The 19,731-nt window shown below is 48.0% G+C and overlaps 8 protein-coding genes across 8 annotated transcripts in view; 3 read left to right on the forward strand and 5 right to left on the reverse strand.

The window, feature by feature from the left end:
• L228DRAFT_266612 (hypothetical protein) overlaps positions 1-855 on the reverse strand; it is a gene marked incomplete at both ends in the record, with an annotated part of 2,912 nt that extends 2,057 nt beyond the window's left edge. Inside the window, 2 exons of the mRNA XM_018334886.1 lie at positions 87-259; positions 355-855. Coding sequence (XP_018189820.1) covers positions 87-259; positions 355-855 — 674 coding nt within the window. The remainder of the gene's footprint in view (positions 1-86; positions 260-354) is intronic.
• Positions 856-3,929: 3,074 nt separating this feature from the next.
• Positions 3,930-4,654, reverse strand: L228DRAFT_208431 (TRAPP I complex; the record flags this gene model as incomplete). The annotated part of the gene is made up of 3 exons (XM_018329759.1): positions 3,930-4,049; positions 4,151-4,342; positions 4,430-4,654. Coding segments are annotated over 3 exons (537 nt in total), but the record flags the coding sequence as incomplete, so codon positions are not given.
• Positions 4,655-5,142: 488 nt separating this feature from the next.
• L228DRAFT_245175 (Ca2+/calmodulin-dependent protein kinase) lies at positions 5,143-6,942 on the forward strand. The gene is made up of 6 exons (XM_018332106.1): positions 5,143-5,374; positions 5,434-5,479; positions 5,538-5,618; positions 5,689-5,948; positions 6,034-6,529; positions 6,649-6,942. Exons 1-6 carry the CDS (start codon positions 5,228-5,230, stop codon positions 6,699-6,701), a joined length of 1,083 nt encoding a protein of 360 aa, XP_018189822.1. The 5' UTR covers positions 5,143-5,227; the 3' UTR covers positions 6,702-6,942.
• L228DRAFT_259508 (hypothetical protein) lies at positions 6,883-8,598 on the reverse strand. Its single transcript, XM_018334171.1, has 3 exons — positions 8,083-8,598; positions 7,654-7,879; positions 6,883-7,466 (listed from the first exon to the last, which is right to left on the reverse strand). The coding sequence occupies exons 1-3, from the start codon at positions 8,483-8,485 to the stop codon at positions 7,178-7,180; spliced, it is 918 nt and encodes a 305-aa protein (XP_018189823.1). The 5' UTR covers positions 8,486-8,598; the 3' UTR covers positions 6,883-7,177.
• An 847-nt stretch (positions 8,599-9,445) lies between these two features.
• On the forward strand, positions 9,446-10,974 carry L228DRAFT_266616 (hypothetical protein; the record flags this gene model as incomplete). The annotated part of the gene is made up of 2 exons (XM_018334887.1): positions 9,446-9,936; positions 10,158-10,974. The coding sequence occupies 2 exons, from the start codon at positions 9,446-9,448 to the stop codon at positions 10,972-10,974; spliced, it is 1,308 nt and encodes a 435-aa protein (XP_018189824.1).
• A 292-nt stretch (positions 10,975-11,266) lies between these two features.
• L228DRAFT_245179 (hypothetical protein) lies at positions 11,267-12,697 on the reverse strand. The gene is made up of 5 exons (XM_018332107.1): positions 12,239-12,697; positions 11,972-12,158; positions 11,814-11,912; positions 11,689-11,741; positions 11,267-11,624 (listed from the first exon to the last, which is right to left on the reverse strand). Exons 1-5 carry the CDS (start codon positions 12,552-12,554, stop codon positions 11,443-11,445), a joined length of 837 nt encoding a protein of 278 aa, XP_018189825.1. The 5' UTR covers positions 12,555-12,697; the 3' UTR covers positions 11,267-11,442.
• A 1,771-nt stretch (positions 12,698-14,468) lies between these two features.
• L228DRAFT_259511 (hypothetical protein) lies at positions 14,469-15,905 on the forward strand (the record flags this gene model as incomplete). The annotated part of the gene is made up of 3 exons (XM_018334172.1): positions 14,469-14,510; positions 14,590-15,053; positions 15,138-15,905. The coding sequence occupies exons 2-3, from the start codon at positions 14,841-14,843 to the stop codon at positions 15,903-15,905; spliced, it is 981 nt and encodes a 326-aa protein (XP_018189826.1). The 5' UTR covers positions 14,469-14,510; positions 14,590-14,840.
• A 1,059-nt stretch (positions 15,906-16,964) lies between these two features.
• On the reverse strand, positions 16,965-19,186 carry L228DRAFT_92951 (hypothetical protein). Its single transcript, XM_018336976.1, has 3 exons — positions 18,127-19,186; positions 17,537-17,899; positions 16,965-17,413 (listed from the first exon to the last, which is right to left on the reverse strand). The coding sequence occupies exons 1-3, from the start codon at positions 18,971-18,973 to the stop codon at positions 17,118-17,120; spliced, it is 1,506 nt and encodes a 501-aa protein (XP_018189827.1). The 5' UTR covers positions 18,974-19,186; the 3' UTR covers positions 16,965-17,117.
• Between the last annotated feature and the right edge of the window lie 545 nt (positions 19,187-19,731).

A 19,731-nucleotide genomic window follows, 5' to 3' on the forward strand; every position in this document is an offset into this window, starting at 1 on the left:
AAGGTAAAAAAGAAACAGAAAGGAAAATTGATGAGCCTCCCAATAGTGTTTTGGAACTTCTTGGAGCGGCTTACGGTTGAACATACGCATTACGGCTGTTCTGCAACGCTTTACGTTGCAGTTCGTTTTGGGCGAGGTTCATGCCATTGGCCTGCATGCCGCGCATCATCATGTTCTGGTACTGCATATTGGGCATCATGCCGGGGTTCATCTGGCGCATCAATTGCGATTGCTGCTCTTGTCGCATGCGCGTTTGTTGCTAGCAATCCCATTAGGTTAGTATCGAGGGCGCAAGAAATCAATAAGATAGGACCGGGAAACAGCAAGAAAGAGAAAGAGGCATGTTGGCATTACCTGAGTATGCTGCATGTACTGCTCAACGGGACCGCCACCGCTCGGCTTCGGTTTCCGTCGCTGCGAATGGAAAATATCCCAAAACAAGCACCACCAGTCGAACAGGAACGAGTTTCCGGGGCAGAGCGGGGGCACGTTCGGCGTGGGAAGATCATCCGGACGCTTGACGTCGTCCTTGGAATCCGTGTCCATGGCATTCTCATCGACACCGTTTACATTGCCATCCTGGCGTCGACGGCCGGGGCTGGTCTTGGTAGGTGGAGTGGTGTTGAGGTTGGCGTCGCTCTGGAGCAGAGCACGGGCACAGTCGTAGAGTTCATTCTTGAGAAAGTAGTCGTAAATGTAAGTGTTTAGTTGCATTCGCGAAATTTCAGGCGTATTAACGTGTTGAGCATTGATACCGACGGCGGATGCATTGCTTGGACGAGGGACCCCAGCCGCGCCATTGTTCATTACAGGCATGCCGCCGACGGGGCCGCCGACAGCATTGAGGGCTGCCATGTTCATCTCATTCATGATCCTCGTGGAGCCAGCGCGCAAAGGGCACGATGAAGCTCAAAAGACGACTATGGAGGGGAAGAAAGTATAGTGAGGTTTCGATGGAGGAGATCGAAGTTGGCCCAAAGAAATGAAAATCCAACGAGTGGATTGGGGGTTGTTGCGCGCCTAGATCGGAAGAGGTCCAGGGGAGGCGGCTTGAAATCGGATGCCGCCACCGATGAAGACCTCAGCCGTCAACGCTCTCTCAAAAAAGAAAGAAAGAGGCGTGTTTCAAGCGCGTCGCGATGAATCGGACGGCGATGGGTATAACAGTGTCGACAATAACGATCGACGTCAGGGTATAGGGAGCTGGCAAAGGAGCGAGGGAGCGTGGCGCTGAGTAAGACCTTTGGTGCGGTGGATGCCGACAAACGGGAAACTAGAAAGTCGGCGACCGCGTGACGTCGAAAGGGGCAAGGGAAGAAAAAGAAGAAGGTGAATTTGATCGAAGGAGGAATCAATGAGATTCCAAGGACGGCCGACGACAGTCACTGAAGGTGGCGGTCGCAAAAGGGTGAGCCAGGGTGCGTCGAAAAGGCTCAGGGCAGTGATTGTGAGGGAGAAGCAGCGGAAGCAGCAACAGCGAGGTTAGTCGGGTCGGTCGTGGGTGGATGGTGGATGGTGGATGGTGGTGGAGAAGGCGCTTGGCGCGAGTGAGAGAAGAGCGAAAGCGAGAGAGCAAAGTAGCCCGTAGGAGCAACAAGCGATGGGTGGTTGCGGGAAAATTGGGGAGGTGGGCAAAAAGGTATCCGATGCGATGACCTATATATCTATCGCCTTGCCATCAAATATAATCGACGAGAATCAAAGGCAATGCGACCTGATTGATGGATGTAGCAATGAACCCAAGGGAGGGTAAAAAAAAAAAATAATTTAAAAAAAGATAAAAGAGATATCGACCCTAGCAGATGAAAGGTACAGTGCTGCCGATTGAACCTGGTACGGTCCAAATGCAAGCAATCTTCCGAGCTGGTTCAGGGTCTCTTCTTCCGCCGCCACGACGTAGGCGATAGACGATCTCCGTGGTCGTACGCAAGGTATATTTGATGGTTGTGATATAAAGATGCTCTTTTCAGAAGCCACTCGGGAAAGGCAGATTGAAGAAGCACCACTGCCTCTATAGCCCAGCAGTGGTTGATGGCTGATTCTAGCGCCACCGGAGTCAGAGCCGAAGCCTGACGATGATGATGCTTCTGTATTGTGACCTTTCCCTTGTAATTGCTCTGTAGAAGGTCGAAATGAATCGACACCTGAGCGGATCACAGAGGTGGAGAGGATGACGATCAAGAAACTAAAAGAGAGGGAGAGAAAGAGTAATGAGATGTGGGAGGGAAGGCGGTGGCCGAAACAGCACGAGGAGAAAGAGAATATCGAGCCACCCTCAAACAGTCAAGAAGAGACGCACAATGGGCAATGGTTGGACATATGGAGAGTTCTACGGTAAAGAGAGGACCTCTGAAAGACAGAGTGGATGGACTGTCCCGGAAAAAGGTCTGGGCGGATCTACGCAAAAAAATCAAAAAGGTCTCGAGCAAGACGCGAATTGGTGATCGCGATGCTCCGGATGCCGCCAATGAAGCAGATGATTGAATATTTCCTCTTGAAAAGAATTCGCCTCAGACCCTGTCTCTCGCATATCCAGCCCTGCCTCTATCCTTCTCTTTCCTCTTCTAATTTTTCTTTTTAATTGTTTCATTCAAATCATTTCTAACGTATATCAATTGAGATTCGAGCCATGCATTCTCCACCATTGCAATAACATGTCCGCCTTTCGCCAACTCACATTATTGCCATACAGCACATGTTTTCTGGGGGGAAAAGGGAAGTGGGAGGGGACTTTTCCGCCTCTTGACCTCTCGCCCCTCCGGTCTTGGGTTAGGGTTGGTTTTGTGACTCTTAATTGGCCAGAACAGGGATAATCACGGAACCGCTAGTCAAGCCATGGCTAATGATTGGCTCGTTTAAAGAGCGGATGGATCCGCCATCGTCCAGATCCCAATTCATCCTCAAAGAAAATCAACAATGAGATAATAATAATAATAATCAAGAAAAGGAGATTACTATATCTCAAATCATTATTATCATTTGGTAGGAATTGATTAGATTCATCAATGACAAATAGGAGCTGAGATCTCAATGCTACATCATGTCTAGATGTTGTTACATGCTGTGGCTATAATCCTTCGCGATGGCGATGATGATTTGGAATTGAATGACGACGTCTGAATCGCCAAGCACAAGAGATACTTGTCCCTACTTGCAGAGACTTTCACTGTACAGCTCTGTTTCACTCGTTCCCCTCAACCATTCCTGAACCGTTCGAGTAGTGCCAAGTGGCTGATGGTCACTTGTTGATGTTGAAATTCTCTTTGTTCTCCCACCGTACTGTTGTAGTGGCAATTGACCGAGGACACTTGTATTGGTCAATGGCTCATCATCTATCATCAAGATCATCATTCCCATCGGTGTTTCTCATTGCTGGGGCTGGCATGCAACTTCATCATCGTCATGCCATTTAGTTGGCAACCCGCAGTGAAGCGTTGGGCGCCCGGGGCATAACTGGGGTCACCCGCTTTTTCAGGGACAAAAAGCCTAGGGTCACTCCACTCTTTTCTCTCCCGCCGTGCCCCTTACCCGACCAGGATCAGTCAGCCCATTCCCCCCATTCCTCTTCCCGACGACGCCTGTCACTCGTCACTTTCATCGCGGCCCGCAAAGGACAGCCGGGATCCCCGGAATGTCATAAATCACCAAACTTTACTGTCTCGTCAAATGCAAACCACGCTCCTTTCCATTTTTTCCCTCTACGACTTCATGGGGCAAAATATATTGTCGAGATTTGATCTAATCTCAGTCGCCAGAGCCAAATAATTGAGGGGCCCCGTTCAAAATGATGATAACGATGATGCCATTTCGCAAAAATGCCTGGTGCACTAACTGTCAAGCCCCTTGAGAGGTATTCGAACGCCAATCTCCAGCAACGCCTTCCCATAGAAAGATGCATGTCCCATGTTTCGAGACACCAATGCTCAATTCTATTCATCCTCGGGCGGTAGCTCATCTTCAATGTAACGGATCAAGGATATCCGCATCTCTGTCGTGTCGTTGCCGCGCAAGACGTCGCTGATGAAGTGCGCCTCCACTTGCATTTGCACCTATATCAGAATATACTCGTCAGCTCATCGACGAGCAAATTATTTCTCTATAGAGATAACACGTTGCGTCATGTCTGAATCTGCCATCTGGACCAACGTACCATCTCCAGTGCTCCTCGCAGAATACCACATAATATGTTCGAGTACCACAACTCATCCTGTGCGCGGCCATCATCAGGAAGCTCGACAAAGTCGGCAAGAGGATTCTCGTCAAAAAGAAGAGAAAATTCTTTGTTGTCGCTCGTCCAATTGGCAATCGTAGGTGTAATGTTCAGAAAGATCTTGAAGCCAACCTGATAGCAAAAGTCAGCAATGAGGTGCTCAAACGAATTACGAAAATTTCATGTTCAAAGACTCGTATGCCAATATATATGCCATACCTTGGAAATCATTTCCGCAGTTTCGCGAAAGTTAGAGCAGCGGCCAGCACCAGACTTGGCCAGAAAGTCTTCGATTAACCGTACTCCAATATTGTAGCCCATCTTGTCGAGCTGCTTATTGACCTCGACATAATCACTCTCGTAGTCCTTGCAGAGTTGGGCCACAATGGTACCATAAGTGAGAGTCACCAGCTCTGCGTTGACCTTGTCAACCCTTGTCCTAAATGTCCGTCGTCAGTTGCAGTTCTACATGTCGCAAGATTGCACGTGGAACTGAAATCTAGCTATGGTAATGCTGGATTACGGGTCATACTAACTTCCATACCCTGCACAGCACCTGTTAGCACGCTCATCTAACTTGTCAATGGCGGGGTGATATAAACTTACTCTTCCCCAATTCTGACTGCTTTTGCTGAAGCCATTGGTGACTTATCAAAGATCGATGAGAGGCTTCCCTATGCTAAGTTTCGCACTGCAGAAGGTGTAGCAGTATCAGAACCTCACAAAACCCAAGCTTAAGACAAATCGCAAGCTCGAGAAGCTATTCACAAATAATAACGTGGTTGCAGCTCCTCCGCATATCCTCGGTCGAGGAGGCCCGAGTGTGATTACATAAGGCCATATCAGACCTAGATCTGGTTTAGCGTCAACCATCATCGTCGTGCGGCTCTGTGTGGACTTTTGGCTTGGACATTCCGCGTCCTTAGCTTCAACATTGAGATTGATTACATTTTTGCTCAGAATTGTCTTTCACCTAAATTCAGATCTTCATCCGGGCCGCCCAAGCTTTAGGACAAAATGTCGGCCGAGAAAAGACCCGCGTCGGACGCGTTTGGGTCTTCGCAAATGATTGTCAAGCGACAACGCTCCAACGGCGATCTGAGTGGAAGCAATGCGGTAGCGGTAGTAAATAGCACTGCGCAGGATGGCGCACTTATTCAGGCTGTATGTGAATTGCGCGGATATATGTGTTCTGGGACACATAAGCTGACAGCGGAAACAAGGTCCCCAGGACAAGCGGTCTGCAGGCGCCGATTTTAGAATTGACCGGTATATGATACTGCAAAGGCAGGATGAAGCGGAACGGAAATATGCTGACAGCAATCAGGTCATTCTGGCGAGGTATTTGCGACGAGATTTGACCCGACAGGACAACATATTGCGTCTGGTTCAATGGATCGATCAATTAGTGAGAAACAATGGCTCTCTTAGTTGGTTTTAATTTTTCAGGATGGACCTTACTGACAGTCCGATCACAGTGTTATGGCGAACATACGGCGAATGTGAAAATTATGGCATATTAAACGGACACAAAGGAGCGGTTCTAGACCTGCAATGGTCGCGAGACTCTCGTGTTGTTTACTCTGCTTCGGCCGACGCCATGCTCGCAAGCTGGGACCTGGACACCGGACTACGGATACGGAGACACGTAGGACACGAGGAAGTGATTAATTGCATGGACGTTAGCAAACGGGGCGAGGAATTATTAATCAGTGGTAGCGACGACGGGTCCATTGGGGTTAGTCACTCAGCCTCTTAAGATCTCAGAACACACAAGCCTGGCCACTCTACGGAATACTAACAAGGCCGCAATTGTCAAACAGATCTGGGATCCACGGCAAAAAGAAGCCGTCGACTACATTGAGACCGAATTCCCCGTCACGGCCGTAACGCTGTCCGAAGCCGGCAACGAGCTCTACTCTGGCAGCATCGACAATGACATCAAAGTATGGGATCTCCGAAAGAAGAGCGTCGCATACACCATGATAGGACACACCGATACCATTACCTCTCTCCAAATCTCCCCCGATTCGCAGACCCTGCTCTCCAACTCTCACGACTCAACTGTCCGCACGTGGGACATACGTCCTTTTGCGCCCACGGACCGACATATTCGCACATTCGACGGCGCGCCAACGGGCCTAGAAAAGAACTTGATTCGCGCAAGCTGGGATCCCCAGGGCCAGAAGATTGCCGCAGGTAGCGGCGACAGGAGTGTTGTTGTCTGGGAGGCTGCCACGGGCAAGCTTCTGTACAAGCTGCCCGGCCACAAGGGTACCGTAAATGACGTGCGCTTTTCTCCAACCTCTGAACCAATCAGTAAGTTTATCATCTCTTCCTATCGTGTTTTCTCCCCTTTCATCTCTTACCGTCGTTCTAATCCGAGGTATCTACTACTGTCTTTGACATTCCCTACTGACTCCATCTCCAACCCGCAGTCGTCTCCGCCTCATCAGACAGAAACCTCATGCTCGGCGAATTAGGCAAATAAACAAAAAAGCAACCGTTTCATTTTCCGTCTCTGTCCATTTGACCCCAAATCCGCATTCCCATTTCCAATTTTTCTTTTCCAATCTCCATTTTTTTTTTCTAAGTGATACAATGCGTTGTGCCTCGGGGTTTTTGTCAACTTTATATCATTACTATCATTGTATTGTACATATACTTATTCCAGGCCTCTTGCTACCACCAAAAGAAGAGAATCATCTAAAGAATACATACTACTACATCCCATCAAATTCATATACTTTGAATCGTATGGATCGCCTTTTCTTTAAATCGTGTATAAATTTTGCGCCTACACAGTAGACGGCACAGACACAACTCCTATAGAAACTAATAAAAATTACAATGAAATACAATGAAGTACAATGCACCCGACCCAAGAATCGTCCGTCCGTTATACCTTACGTTTAATTTTGATCCGGCACATCAGAATAACGTATATATACATTTCTTCGCCAGAACCTAAGGACCAGAAACCATGGCGAGTCGACTGGGATGAATACCGCCTTGGTCTTCGGCGCCGATTCCGGCACCGCCACCGGCACCACCCCCATCGCCTCCTCTTCCAGGCCGCGGCCGTTGTTGTTGATGCCGCTGCTGGTGTGACTGCTGGTGTCTACCTTTCTTCGCCTTTTGCGCTTCCTGCTTGGCTTGTTCTTGTTGCTGGCGTTTACGCTGCTCGTTGAGTTTTTCGTTTTTAGTGCGCAGTTTCCATTTGCGGTCTCTGCTCTTGCCGCCGCCGCCGCCGGCACTTTATATAATGTTAGTCTTAGAATCACAGGGGGAGGGGGGGGGGGGGGGGGAACTAAAAACATTCTAGGGGACTGAGGGAGGAATGGGATGAATGGAGAAGAATGCGGGCCACCGAAGGAAAAGGGACAGGGAAAATAAGAGGAAAATAACTGCGACAGGGAAAGAAAAGTAAAAGGTGAACATACGTCAATTCGACATTGATTTTCCGCGCGGGCGAAATGCCATCGTCAAAATTCGAGTGATGATACAGCTTCAGGCACGTCTTCATACGATCGTACGCTTCGAATTCCAGAAATGCAAAACCCTTTGATTTGCCCGTCTCCTTGTCCGTCAGGTGCCGCACAGAAGTTGGCTGGATTTTGGCAAAGTGCTTGGTCACGCTTTCTGTCGTGGCGGAATACGGGAGATTGCCTGTGTCAATGTTAGTGTCAGTGTCAGTGTTTGTTTTTAGTATATTAGGTTTCTTTGGCCTTGGGAATAGGTAAAGCAATGCATCTTGGAAAAGAGGAAGGTAGTGCGTGTATGAAGACCAATGGCATAAATTGGAGCCACATGGGGACAATCATACGAAAGGCGATAGGATATAACGGGACGGTAGAGAAATATGCACGAACCAATAAAGACGATAAATCGCACAGCCTTCCCACCCTGGTGTTCGCCCTCGCCATCATAACCAGCATTTTCGTCTCCTTCTCCAGTATGTTCTTGGGCTTGTTGCTGCGCATTGTTTCCTCCCTCTTCGGTCTGTTGAGCGGCGCTCGACTTGCTGGATTTCGTCTTGCGCTTCTTCTTTGATTTTTGCTCAGCGCCGGCAGACTTCACCGCGTCTGCATCATTGGCGACCTTTTCCGACTGAGCAGCTGCAGGCTCCGCTGTTGAATCGTGCGAAAGTTTTCTCTTCTTCCGTTGTGTTTGCGCGGAAGTGTCTTCGTGGTTCTCGGCGGGCTCGTCGACGGCGGGAATGTCTGCGGGACTGTCTCGTCTGGTGTCGCGCTTGGACGACTTTGATTTTGCCATTGTAAGCCACAACCACAGCGGATAGCTGACAATGAGCAGGTGAAGCTGTGCTGATTGACAGGTGAAGAATTATGGTGCTGCGCAGGGTCCAACAGCTCTCGGAGATAATTGATATTTTTCTAGTTGAAATCATATCAGTACGAGTTATTGCCTGATCTGGCCTAGACTGACCGCTGAGCTTTCTGCGGGATGGGTCCGTGCCGCCGACCGGGGGCCTTGAACTTTTACGGTGTTCTATATGATCCCATTGCATACTCATCGATTACATCTCTCGATCCTCATTGATCGCGAATTCTACTGCCTGCGTCTCTGCCTCCTGGTTCATTTTATCTACCTTGGACGTGATAAACCGTTATGGGGGAAATATATGTGTTCCGTCGGTCTTCGAGGTATACTGATGAACTTTGTCATGTGTAGGATCGAGGGAAAGCTGGAGCAGTCTGCCACCACTGCGAAACAGACGTGATGCTTTGTTCTTTGTACTCCATCGTCAGCGTGATTCATGCCAGTTCTTGCATCTGTATTCTTTTTTTTTTCTTTGTCTCTGCTGTCGCATTTATTTTCTAGCAGCTTCGCTCTGCCTTCCTAGCCAATTTTTCGTGGGTATAGTCAATTGCATGCGGTCAGTATGTCGTGGTAACTCCAGCCAAATGATATATATTATATTGCCCTCCTTTATTCCTTTTGCTCCCATTCTTTCAAAGCGATACCCAAGCAATTCGTCGCAATAAGGATCTCACGACTCTTCCGTGACATTTCAACATGTCTTCAGCCCGCCGTGCACCTCGAAAACATTTCTCTTCTAACGATAAAAGAATCATGTCTGAGCCAGGGTTGTTGACGGCTTCCATGCATAAAGGTACGCTGGGTGGCTCTGCCTTATCATCCGCGCATATCTAGTACGGACCGTTGAAGAGAAGAGAACCAGGAGAAAGAGATCAATCACAGTATTTAGAAAGCATGCCAGCAACGGACGAGAAGAGCGACAACAATATTACGTGCTCAGACCTGTTTGAAACTTTGGCATCTCTGCCGGTGCGGGTTCTTAGCATCGCTGTCGAAGTGGTTGTGACGATGCCACGCCTTCTCAGAATACCCATGTCTATTGCTCTTACTGTCTTCATCGTTTACCAAATCATTGGGGCTGTGACCAACACGGTAGCAAAATCTGTTCACGCATCCCTCTCACCGCTGTGCCTCATACCTGGCGCAAGCCTCTTCAATCTCTCGATTTGCAAATCGTCGTCTCCGTTGCCAGTCTTGGAGAAACTCAAATTGGGCTCTGTACCTCCGCCTGTCGACTTTGGTCAACTCATCACGATTGAATCTCCAATCGAAGGACTCCTTCACGCTGGTATCCAACATATGCCTCTGTCTCAATATTTAATTCAGGGGGAGATGAGAGTCCGTCAACTACGTACCCGAGTGCGGGTCAGCTCATTCAAGAACCGGTAAGATTTATTATGTCGAACTTTACCTATCTTGCGCCTTTCCTATTCAGTCTCTTGAGCTTGTCAATCTCTATTTGTGGCTTTTTCACAATGCCTGTCACCCTTTAAAATCCATTGCGCATGCAGCTTTCAAATCAGTGCTTTGATCACACATGTGTTCAGAGAAGGCGAAATATGTTGGATTAATGGTTTTCAGCTGACATGACGCTTTCGCGTCCCAGGGGTGAATTGCTCGACATTCTTGAAGCATTCATTGGCAAAACACACGAGACAGTTGACACAGTCTTGCTGTTCAATTCGCGTCTTCGTGGGCTGCTTGATCTCATAGCGATACAGACAAATAGTACCATACGCAGACTTGAATGGATGGCTGAAAAGGATTTTATAGAGCCCCCTGGCGCCCTTTCGCGCTCTATGCAATGGCTTGTTCCTGGATATATAGATCTATGGACGTATCGGATGAGAGAAATGACTAACGCGTTCACTTACCACAAGCGATTTGTCCTAGACAGGTTGGAGAAAATAATAAGTAGCGGCGAATATATCCTCAACGGTCTTGATTCCTTGGATTACCTTCTAAATGAACTACATAAGAGGTTGCTTCCCGCAGATGCGGGGGACCGCACATATAGCGCGGAGAACCTGTCGATAATGTGGAGCATCCTCTGCACCTGGGGTCGCCGTGAGGAGGGCGGTATCTGGACCGGACTCAGCGCCGAGGACAAGGAAAAGCTCAGCCATCTCACCGAGTTTGACAAGCATCGTAGAGCGACCCGCTCCCATGTCGGCAACTCAACGCTCACGCTGAGAACCATGGCGGCCGCGCTAAAACACCTGTCCGAGAATATCGACGATTCTCGACTCATTGACGCTTCGGCGCGCCCGTCGCCATCTTCTGCACTTTCTCTCTCCGCCCATATCCAAATTCTCCGCAAAGGGGCGGAAACACTCACAAAACTCCATCGCATCAATGCAGATCGTCATCGCCTGGAATATAAACGTGTTATTGAAGATCCGTCCAATTGGATGCAGCCATAGAGATAGTCAAGGGCGAGTCGATAATTGCACGGCCAGCTCCGGCAAAAAAAGGATGGGTGTGCGGGATACTCTTGGAGCCGTCAACCGGATGTCATCATCACATTGTTGCAAAGTTTACAAAAAATATACTGGGTTCCAGATGAACGTATTTTTAGGGTAGCTAACGCTATTAATAGGTTTTGATTGTGAACTTTGTTGGAAAATTGGTATCATCACGTTGGTCGATGGTATGGATTGTTTTGATTTATCGCTAAAGGAGAACAAATTAACGCAAAATTAGAAAACTTTTTGTACTATTTGATAATGCTTTACTGTGGGTATAGACCTTGAGTCCTATGTAGCGCTCGAGAATAATATGGAATCATAGTCTGCATTGAATAGCTTCGCCATCCACACAGACAGACAGACAGAGAGAGAGAGAGAGAGAGAGAGCGAGCGAGCGAGCGAGGGAGGATAGCACTGGCGGTTTTAGTAAAACAACAATTCTACACCACCTTCTGTAGCCCCGTATCTGCTTTTGACTTCCGGCCGATTCAAAAATTTCAGCAGAGGAATCTGAGTATCCTTCATGTCCAAAATGCCTCTCTTCTTTTGATCAATGTGAGAGGAATCAATCACAATCCTTTCTAGCTTGTCCATGGAAAGAGCGCCTAAATCGCCAAAAAAAAAGTCAGTGTGAGTTTGTAACACTACCGGGCGATCATTGAGAATTACCTTCATCGATAAGATCTATTAATCGTGCCGGAGTGCCTACAGCAATGCCGATTCTAATGTTAACATTAAATGTTAGCGGCGATAACGTTGTTGTAAATCCGTGGGGGGCATAGCGGTTGACTTGCCTTGCCTGCTTTACAAACTTGACAGCTTCCTTGAGCTTAATATGTTTGGCAAAGAGCTTCCCAATTGTGGCTTCCTTTGTCTGAAACTTTCGTAAAACCCTATATTACTCGTGAGGTTTTCATAACCAGATTACCCTTGGGCACAGGTGGAGACCAACCTCGTCAAGTCGGCAGCGCGCAGACCAGCGCCGGTGACGACAAGAGTATGAGGGCTACCCTTTTCTTTGGGAGCTTTGGAAAGGGGCTTGATGCGACCAAATTGCGCGGCATAATGTTCTAAAAAGTCGGGAAGGGTTGCCGTCGTTCGTGGCTTCTCCCACGACGTCGTATCGCGTATTGCCTTCTCTATAATTCAGGGTGATATAAGCAATCGGTCCGCGAACATGCCTGAGGATTATGTAGATCGGAAATTGAGAGAGACCAACCTGGAAGGCGCCTGTCCTCGAGCTCCACTAGGCTCAATTCCCCTTCGAAGCGTTTCGTCCTTTGCGCAACGTAATCCGCCAACAGAGAACCGTCCATTTTCCCTAATGCCGCATTGACCCCATTCTCGGTGTCCAGGTCCGCGTCCGCAAAACCCTCAGATGTTGCCTTTTTATTCTTTCTCTTCTTGGACCGTTTTGAAGTCTTTTCCTCTACAGCGGCCTCAACGGTCTCGTCCCGTTTTCTTTTGTTGGATTCAGGCAGAGCTGGCGCTATGTTTTGAGCGCTGGAAACCGAAGATTCCTCGACGTCGGACATGATGTATGTGCTGGAATTCTTGGCAGAAAATACCGAACTGTGAATTTCCCGGCTGCACGTAGATGCTGAATTCAGCCGATCTGTTCCGGGGTGCGAATGAAGCTATGGCGATGGGACATCCGGGGAAGAAATTCAGCGCAAAAATAACGTCAGCGAACACAGAGAATCAACTTTTTTTCTGAGGGAGAAAAACTAAGATCCAAATCGGGTTTAGACTACCCGCGTCTGCATGGGGTGACGCTATTCCCTTCTCGGCACCACTATAATCTGTACTCGATATAACCGCAGCGACGACAACATCTGTTGATCAAACGCCACTCTCTCGAATTATTTTATCCTGTAAGCAGCCTGTCAGATTTGAAACGCAGGGGAGTTATGGCATAGGAATTGGTGAGACACGTTTCAGTACATGCAACTGGTGGCGTTTCCTCAGCCATGTTTACCGCTCCATTTCCCCAGCCAATTACTGGCCCCGGGCTGAAGACCGGTTTAACGCCGGCGGCTATTTCTCCTTGACCTTGTCCATCACGACTTTTGGAACCACGAGTCTCAGATTGCTCATTGAAGATTCCCAATATAACTTCATCACAAGCATTCAATTATGAGCTCTTCCAAGCGCCTAAACAAAGTTAACCGACCTTGTTCTACTTCCAACATGCACTACCATTCTCTACTACAAAGCCACCAGATCATCAAGCTTGCGGCAGTGTAGCAATTCGCCAGCACAAAGCGCTGTGGTATTTTTGTTCTTCTTTTCAATGTCGAAGTCCTTGTTTCGTTTCTCTCCCTTGCAAAGCCCTTGTGCTTTGTCAAACTCTTTGATGCTTTTCCGTCCTGCAGCTGTTTGGTTTCATTACCATCTTTGCTCTGTTTTTACGTTTCATAATAAATACAACTCTTTTGCATCCCCTAAGCATTTTCTGTTTTGTCCAACGCAACGTGTTTCGCATGCTTTACAGATGTCAGAAAACTCGACCCATTCATTGGCCGGGTCTACGCCATTTATTTTGAACATGCATTGAACTTGCACCTAAGATGTTTTAAATGCCTTTTCAATTGGTGCTTGTTATTTTTCCATATTTATCTTTTCTCTGGATCTGACGTGAATAATTGTGAGCGACTCTTTTAAGGTTGTTCATTCCAAGCAATACTTTATTTACAATCGTATCGCCGCATCCTTTCTTTAACCTTGACCTTTTACTGCGTCAAAGCAGAGGCTGTTGGCAACGTCAATACAAAAGTCCATGGTCTGTGTTTATCGTCCTTGCTTTCCTCTTCGTTTGCTTCTTGTCGTCTTCAGCTTGTCAAGCAGAAGTGTAGGAGCAACACCTATCTTGTTAGCTCTGATTTCAGAAAAATACGACAACAGATGATAATCGGGAAATCTACAGCCACTTTCTTTGCTTTGACAGAACAGATACACCATGAGACATCACCCGTCATTGTCCATTGATCCTGATCCGACCTCGGGACGAGTTCGCTCACGTCCAGATTCTACCGTCAGCGACATTCCACTCATTCTAAATCCTCAATCTGCAAACCCCTCCCTTTTATCAACTTCTCCCTCTCCTCATACCCCAGCGACGAACTCATCAGATAGGGGTTTTCTCCCCTCGCCGTGCAGCAGCCGCCATATTACTCCTGCGGATTACAATAGAATCTTCAACTCCCCAACCACACCAGACGCAACGCAATCGATCTCGCCTCGTAGCTTTGTTGGCGTGCGGCATCATCGAACGATAACAGACTCTAGTCAAATCCAGAGTACCGAACACTATGGATATTATACCCCGCATCAGACAGAGGTGCTGTCCCAAAATAGAGCAACCCCTACGACCGATCGCAAGATATGGCGGTATTGCTGCTCCTCCACACCCAAGGGTAGCAAACTAGTCAAAAATAACGCTGTTATGTGCATTATTTCCGGATCAGCACTCGCCATTTTGCTCACAATCTGTACGTATATTATTTATCTACATGGATTTATACGCTCCCTAGGGCGCCTCACCATATCTCAATCCACTGACAATGACAGATCTCGCGCTCGTCACCAGCCACGAAATAACCAGCGACGCGTTTACCATTGTCTTTCTCATCCTAATCGTCGTCCTTACAATCGTCTTCATCTATCTGCTCATCCGGCTCTGCCTCGCGGCATATCCTCTCGGAGGGCAGCCCTTACCGGAATCCCAGCTATGCGCCGAACGGGACCGTGAACGTGTCACTCAGCATCAGCCGCCGTTTCTCTACTCTTTTGCATTCGCCCCCCCGCCTTCCTCCGGGGACATGCCTCAAGGGCTACAACACCGCTTGGCATACCCTGTTCGTCCTATCCGGGTGATTCTCGCGCGAGACGAAGAGCTGGCACATCTCGACGAAGATGAGATGAGAGAAGAGCATGTTGAGGAGGATATGGTAATTGGTCGATATGGCAATGTTGAGAAGAAAGCAGTCATTCGTCCTCCCCCGCCAGCATATGGACTATGGAGGGATAGCGTTGTATGCCGCCCCCGTTTTCTTTATATTTCTCCTCGTTCCAAAGACCTCATGTCGCTAGTACATGCTAACATTCCGTTCACCCAGCGCGTCGACCCAAATCTCCTCTTCTGGCAGCGCGCAAGCTGTCACTGTAATGGTGATAATCATTCGGAGACACAAATCTCACGCGATACACCTTGCCTACAATGTCACCAGCGTAGTCCATCCTCTTCTTCAACTTCGTCGTCATCTTCATCCTCTTCATCCGCATCATCGTCTTTGTCGCCAAATACCCCATTATCACACCATCCAGGCCAGTCGCGGCGTCACACGCGAACAAGCTTGACTGCCTCCGATACATTATCACTTCCTCCATCCCCGGCTTATTTTGACGTCTGTTCACCTCCGCCCCCGCCGCCCATGCCCGCCATGGCTTCCACGGTGTCAGTAGAAGCGTCTCGATCTGCAGTCTTGACAACTGTCTCCGTGGGCGATTTGTCTGGTGTCCAGCAGTCTCCATCATCCTCTTCCTCCTCGTCACATCCGCAGCCACATCCTCATTCCCCAATTGGTCCTAGTACTACTATTACTATTAGTACTACTACTCCCAGCCAAACGCCTAGTCCTCCTTTTTCTCATTCTGCACCTACTTCTTCACCTGCACCCGTCCCCGTCCCTGTCCCCGCTCCCACTCCTGTCGCAGTACCCGCCGCAGCCGCACTTTCCACAAACCCTGGTCCATCCATCCCACCGACCGCACATCCACCGCGCCTTACGCTCATCGTGCCCTCTTCTTCCTCTTCTGCCCTATTGCCCTCTTCATCGTCATCGTCTTCTTCGCCACCGCCGGCATATGACCGTCCTTTTGCATAATCATCTTTCTTCCCCTTACCCTTACCCCTTACCCTTAGCCCTTAGCCCTTCCCCCAACCCGCCACCCACACCAAACCCCCCAGGTTTCTACAGACCATAATTCTTTCAAATGGTACTATATGTATACCTATATGTATATGTATATGTATTTCGAATTTTCAATACATCACGACTCACGAATACATGTGTCATGTCATCTGACTCATCACAGAACCTTGATCTGCAACAAGACAATCTGTAACAGAGAAACCCAGCAACTTAGCAACTTAGCAAGCCTGGCTCAATATTTGATTTTCAATGTTCAATGTTCAATGTCCAATGTTCAATGTTAATGTTTGATTGATCACAGATTCACAGATTCACAGATTCACAGATCCACAGTGTGCATATAGCATTATGGCAGTTGAGTAAATGAATTAAATTGATTGCTTGTATTTTGTGGTTTGTAAATCATAAATCATAAATTTTCATGTCGAGCATACATATATACATTATGTAGCTGCAGCTGTGGTTTATAAACAAGGACCATGGACCAAGGACCAAGGTATATTGTATATGGTATATATGCATGCATGCAAGAGTCATGGTATATCACACGGCAGGCAACAGAAGACAGAAGACAGAAGACAGAAGACAGACGACAGACGACAGACGACAGACGACAGGCAACAGGCAACAGGCAACGACCCAATGTAAATGCAGAAAAACTCAATGTAAATATCAGTATTCATACTGATAAGAAACCCCCTCGAGTCACGACACGAAGCAATGACTGTACAACTAGATGTGTTCTTGGACATGTAAGGCTTAGGTATGCATTGTAGATACATGATGAGATAGAAGACATTCATCTAAAAAGATGTGAAGATGGGAAAAAAGGAGATAAATGACAATGATGCCTGAAGTGAAAAGATAAATGAAACAAAGATAAAATCAAATTAAATAAAGGTACAAATAATACGCAAAAAATAAAAGAATAAGAAAAGCAAAAAAAAAAAAAAAATAGGAGAATAAGACAACAAAAAGAATCTAAATAAAGAGAAACTTGCAATAAATATAAAGCGTAAAAATATAAGCCACAAACCGAAACTCAATTCCACCCACAACGCTCCTTCCTAACACGCAACTCCTCTTCCAAAATCAGGAGGACTTTGCGTGCGCATTCATCTTTGGCGTTTTTCCGTCCAAACACGTTTTCTACATAACCAAGCACTAGCTCATTTCCTTGTCGACGGACCACTTGGGCAGCGTTACGATTTCGCGTGTCCCCTGATAGGGTCTGAGACGACGAAGAAGATGGCGACAGCCGCAAGGAGACGAGCGAGACGTACGGATTCTGCGCAAAGACTGCACCGCCCGAGAAATTTGCTGGAGAATGAGAGGGCGCCTCGAGGCGGTATTCAAAGTTTCCGAGGCCGAGAGTGTGGCAGAGGTCTGTTTCTCCATGGGATCAGAGTCAAGTTCGTACAGCGGAGTATTGTACGGTCTTGTGTATGGAGTCTTGGGGTCTAAATGGAACACAAGGAAAAGAAGCGAAATTTTTAGTGGTGAATATACAAAAGAAAAAAGGGTTGGAAAGGTTGGAAAGAAAGGGGAAAAACAGAAAGGAAAGTGTCAAAGAGACAACGTACCATTAATTCTCTGCGCGGGCGAAATATGCTGCGGTGCCAGTCCATTCGTGGCTGAGGCAGTGCCTGGTGGTGATACAGCACCTGACCGTTTCATGGCCTTCTTCATACTGACTCCCGACTGGTCCATACGACCATTGGCAATGAGCCATTCGACAGCTTCATGCGCGGCATTTGCCTTGGCTGCTTGCTTGCTTGGGAAGAAATTGTCCGCTTTCCCGAATTGGAGAGTCCGACTCTTACTTTGCTCGTCAGTTCCGCTGTTGCTGTCCTTGTCGGTAATGAAGACCTGGTGCGCATATCCCCGCGGACCGCCTTCGATTGGGTTGTCATGTGGTTCCGGGATATTTTCTGCCGCGCAGTATTCTATATAGTGTAGGAGACCGTTAGCTTAACTCGGTGTAACAGGCAGCACAAGCCATGGCTTGAAGGTTCGATATGAAATCGATGAAACTATTGTGAGTGTGTAATATGCTGGCATGATGGGGTGGAAAAAGAGAGTGGCTTATTGAAGAGAACGGGAGAAGATGTGAGAGAAGACAATGAGGGAAAACATTAACCAAAAGCAGTAATAAAATTCAATGCAGACTGACCTCCCAATTTGCCAATCCAATTCTGGATTTCGCCAGGACCGCTGTTGGTATCAGTAAGCGTGGGTTGTTGATGCTGTAATTGCTGCCTTTGCACCTGCCGCTGTTGTTTATATGCTTGCCCCGTCACAAGGGGCATAGCCCGTAAAGCGTCTATTCCCATGGCAGCTACATCTTGCCTGGCTGCCTTTTTGTTTGGACGCGGAAAAGCACCCTGGAACGTTTGATCGCCGAGTTTCAGAATGGCGACGAAATGACCTTGGACATCGTTACAGGTAAGGCCGGGAACGACACCCCTCTCCTGGCACATGTTGTACAGTACGCTTACTTTGTTGGGACCCGTGGCTGTCACCGCTTGAATAGATTGGTCAGAGAGAACCTCTTTTTCATTCGACCACGCCCCACTGGGCGTGCTCTGAGAATAATTCGCATGGCGCGGGCTCAAAAGACCAGTCCTATTGCCTGGCCAGTTGCTTGCAGCCACAGTTGAGGAAAGATATTGATCGACTGGGTTTCCCAAGGAAGAAGGGATGAGAAATGAAGACGCCATATTTGATCTCGTTTGGTGATGCTGTTGCTGCGGCGGTGGAGAGAAGAATATAATATCTTTCTGCGAAGGTGACGACTTGAGCGACACACCTTCAGAGTCTGATGAAGATCGAGAAGTGGTAGGTCGGTAATTGACACTTTCTCTGCGCTGTTTCATGTTGCTCTGGCTTGAACTTGAGTCTAAAGTTTGATGAGAATGCTGATGCTGATGCTGTAATTCAAGCAGAGGTTCAATCCCATTCTTATACCCTTGAACCCCGCACTGCCCCGGGACAATCAAATGCTCAAGGAGGTCTGCCATTGCCCACAGATATTCAACAAATTCGGGCAGCTAAGACACAGATGAATCAGACCGTTGAGTTCGCTCAAAGCTTTCCCGTCCTTTCTTGAGCTTCTTGACGCTATATGATGCTGATGGCTGAAGGTGATTACGACTACAATGGCGGAGTCATGACCAATCAATTCTCAAGATTTGGGACTTTGCTGCATTGAAATGCATTCCAATGCACCTTCAAAGTGATCATGTCAACTGCACAGCAGCACGGTACAGAAGGCTGAGCTGCGGGCACTGCCAGTCGTCCCGTATCTGTGCCGCAAGAGTGTCAGTTGTTCTTGTTCTTTTTATTTCTCTCTTTCTTTTCGACAGGGGGAAGTAAACCTTAATTTTTCTAAATTCAACAATTTCTCACTCGTAGCCTGATAGCCTCACTGCGAGAACAGCACGTCTCGCAGCGGTCGATTTCTCAGCCTTGTGTCTCTCCTGTCAGGTTTGGAAAGGTTGATGCCTGATACTCGACAGGTCAATCGTTTGTTGACCAACCATTTGTAGCCGCGTCGGTTGGGCGCAGGGAAGAGAAAAGGTTCGAGCGTTTGGCAGCAGGCGAATTAGTGTTCCGCCTCACTACCGGTGCATAACTGGTGTGAGTGTCTCCCCCGCGTGTGCGTGCTTGGAGAAGGAAGAAGGCGGCGTTTCCGCCGCTGCAGCCAGAGCCGCAAGGCAACGAGGCGACAAGGCAGCAGCATGCAACGGAAGATGGGCGGTGTGAGATCAAAGGCAAG

This window comes from Xylona heveae (genome assembly GCF_001619985.1).
Source record: "Xylona heveae TC161 unplaced genomic scaffold L228scaffold_3, whole genome shotgun sequence".
Lineage (NCBI taxonomy): Eukaryota > Fungi > Ascomycota > Xylonomycetes > Xylonales > Xylonaceae > Xylona > Xylona heveae.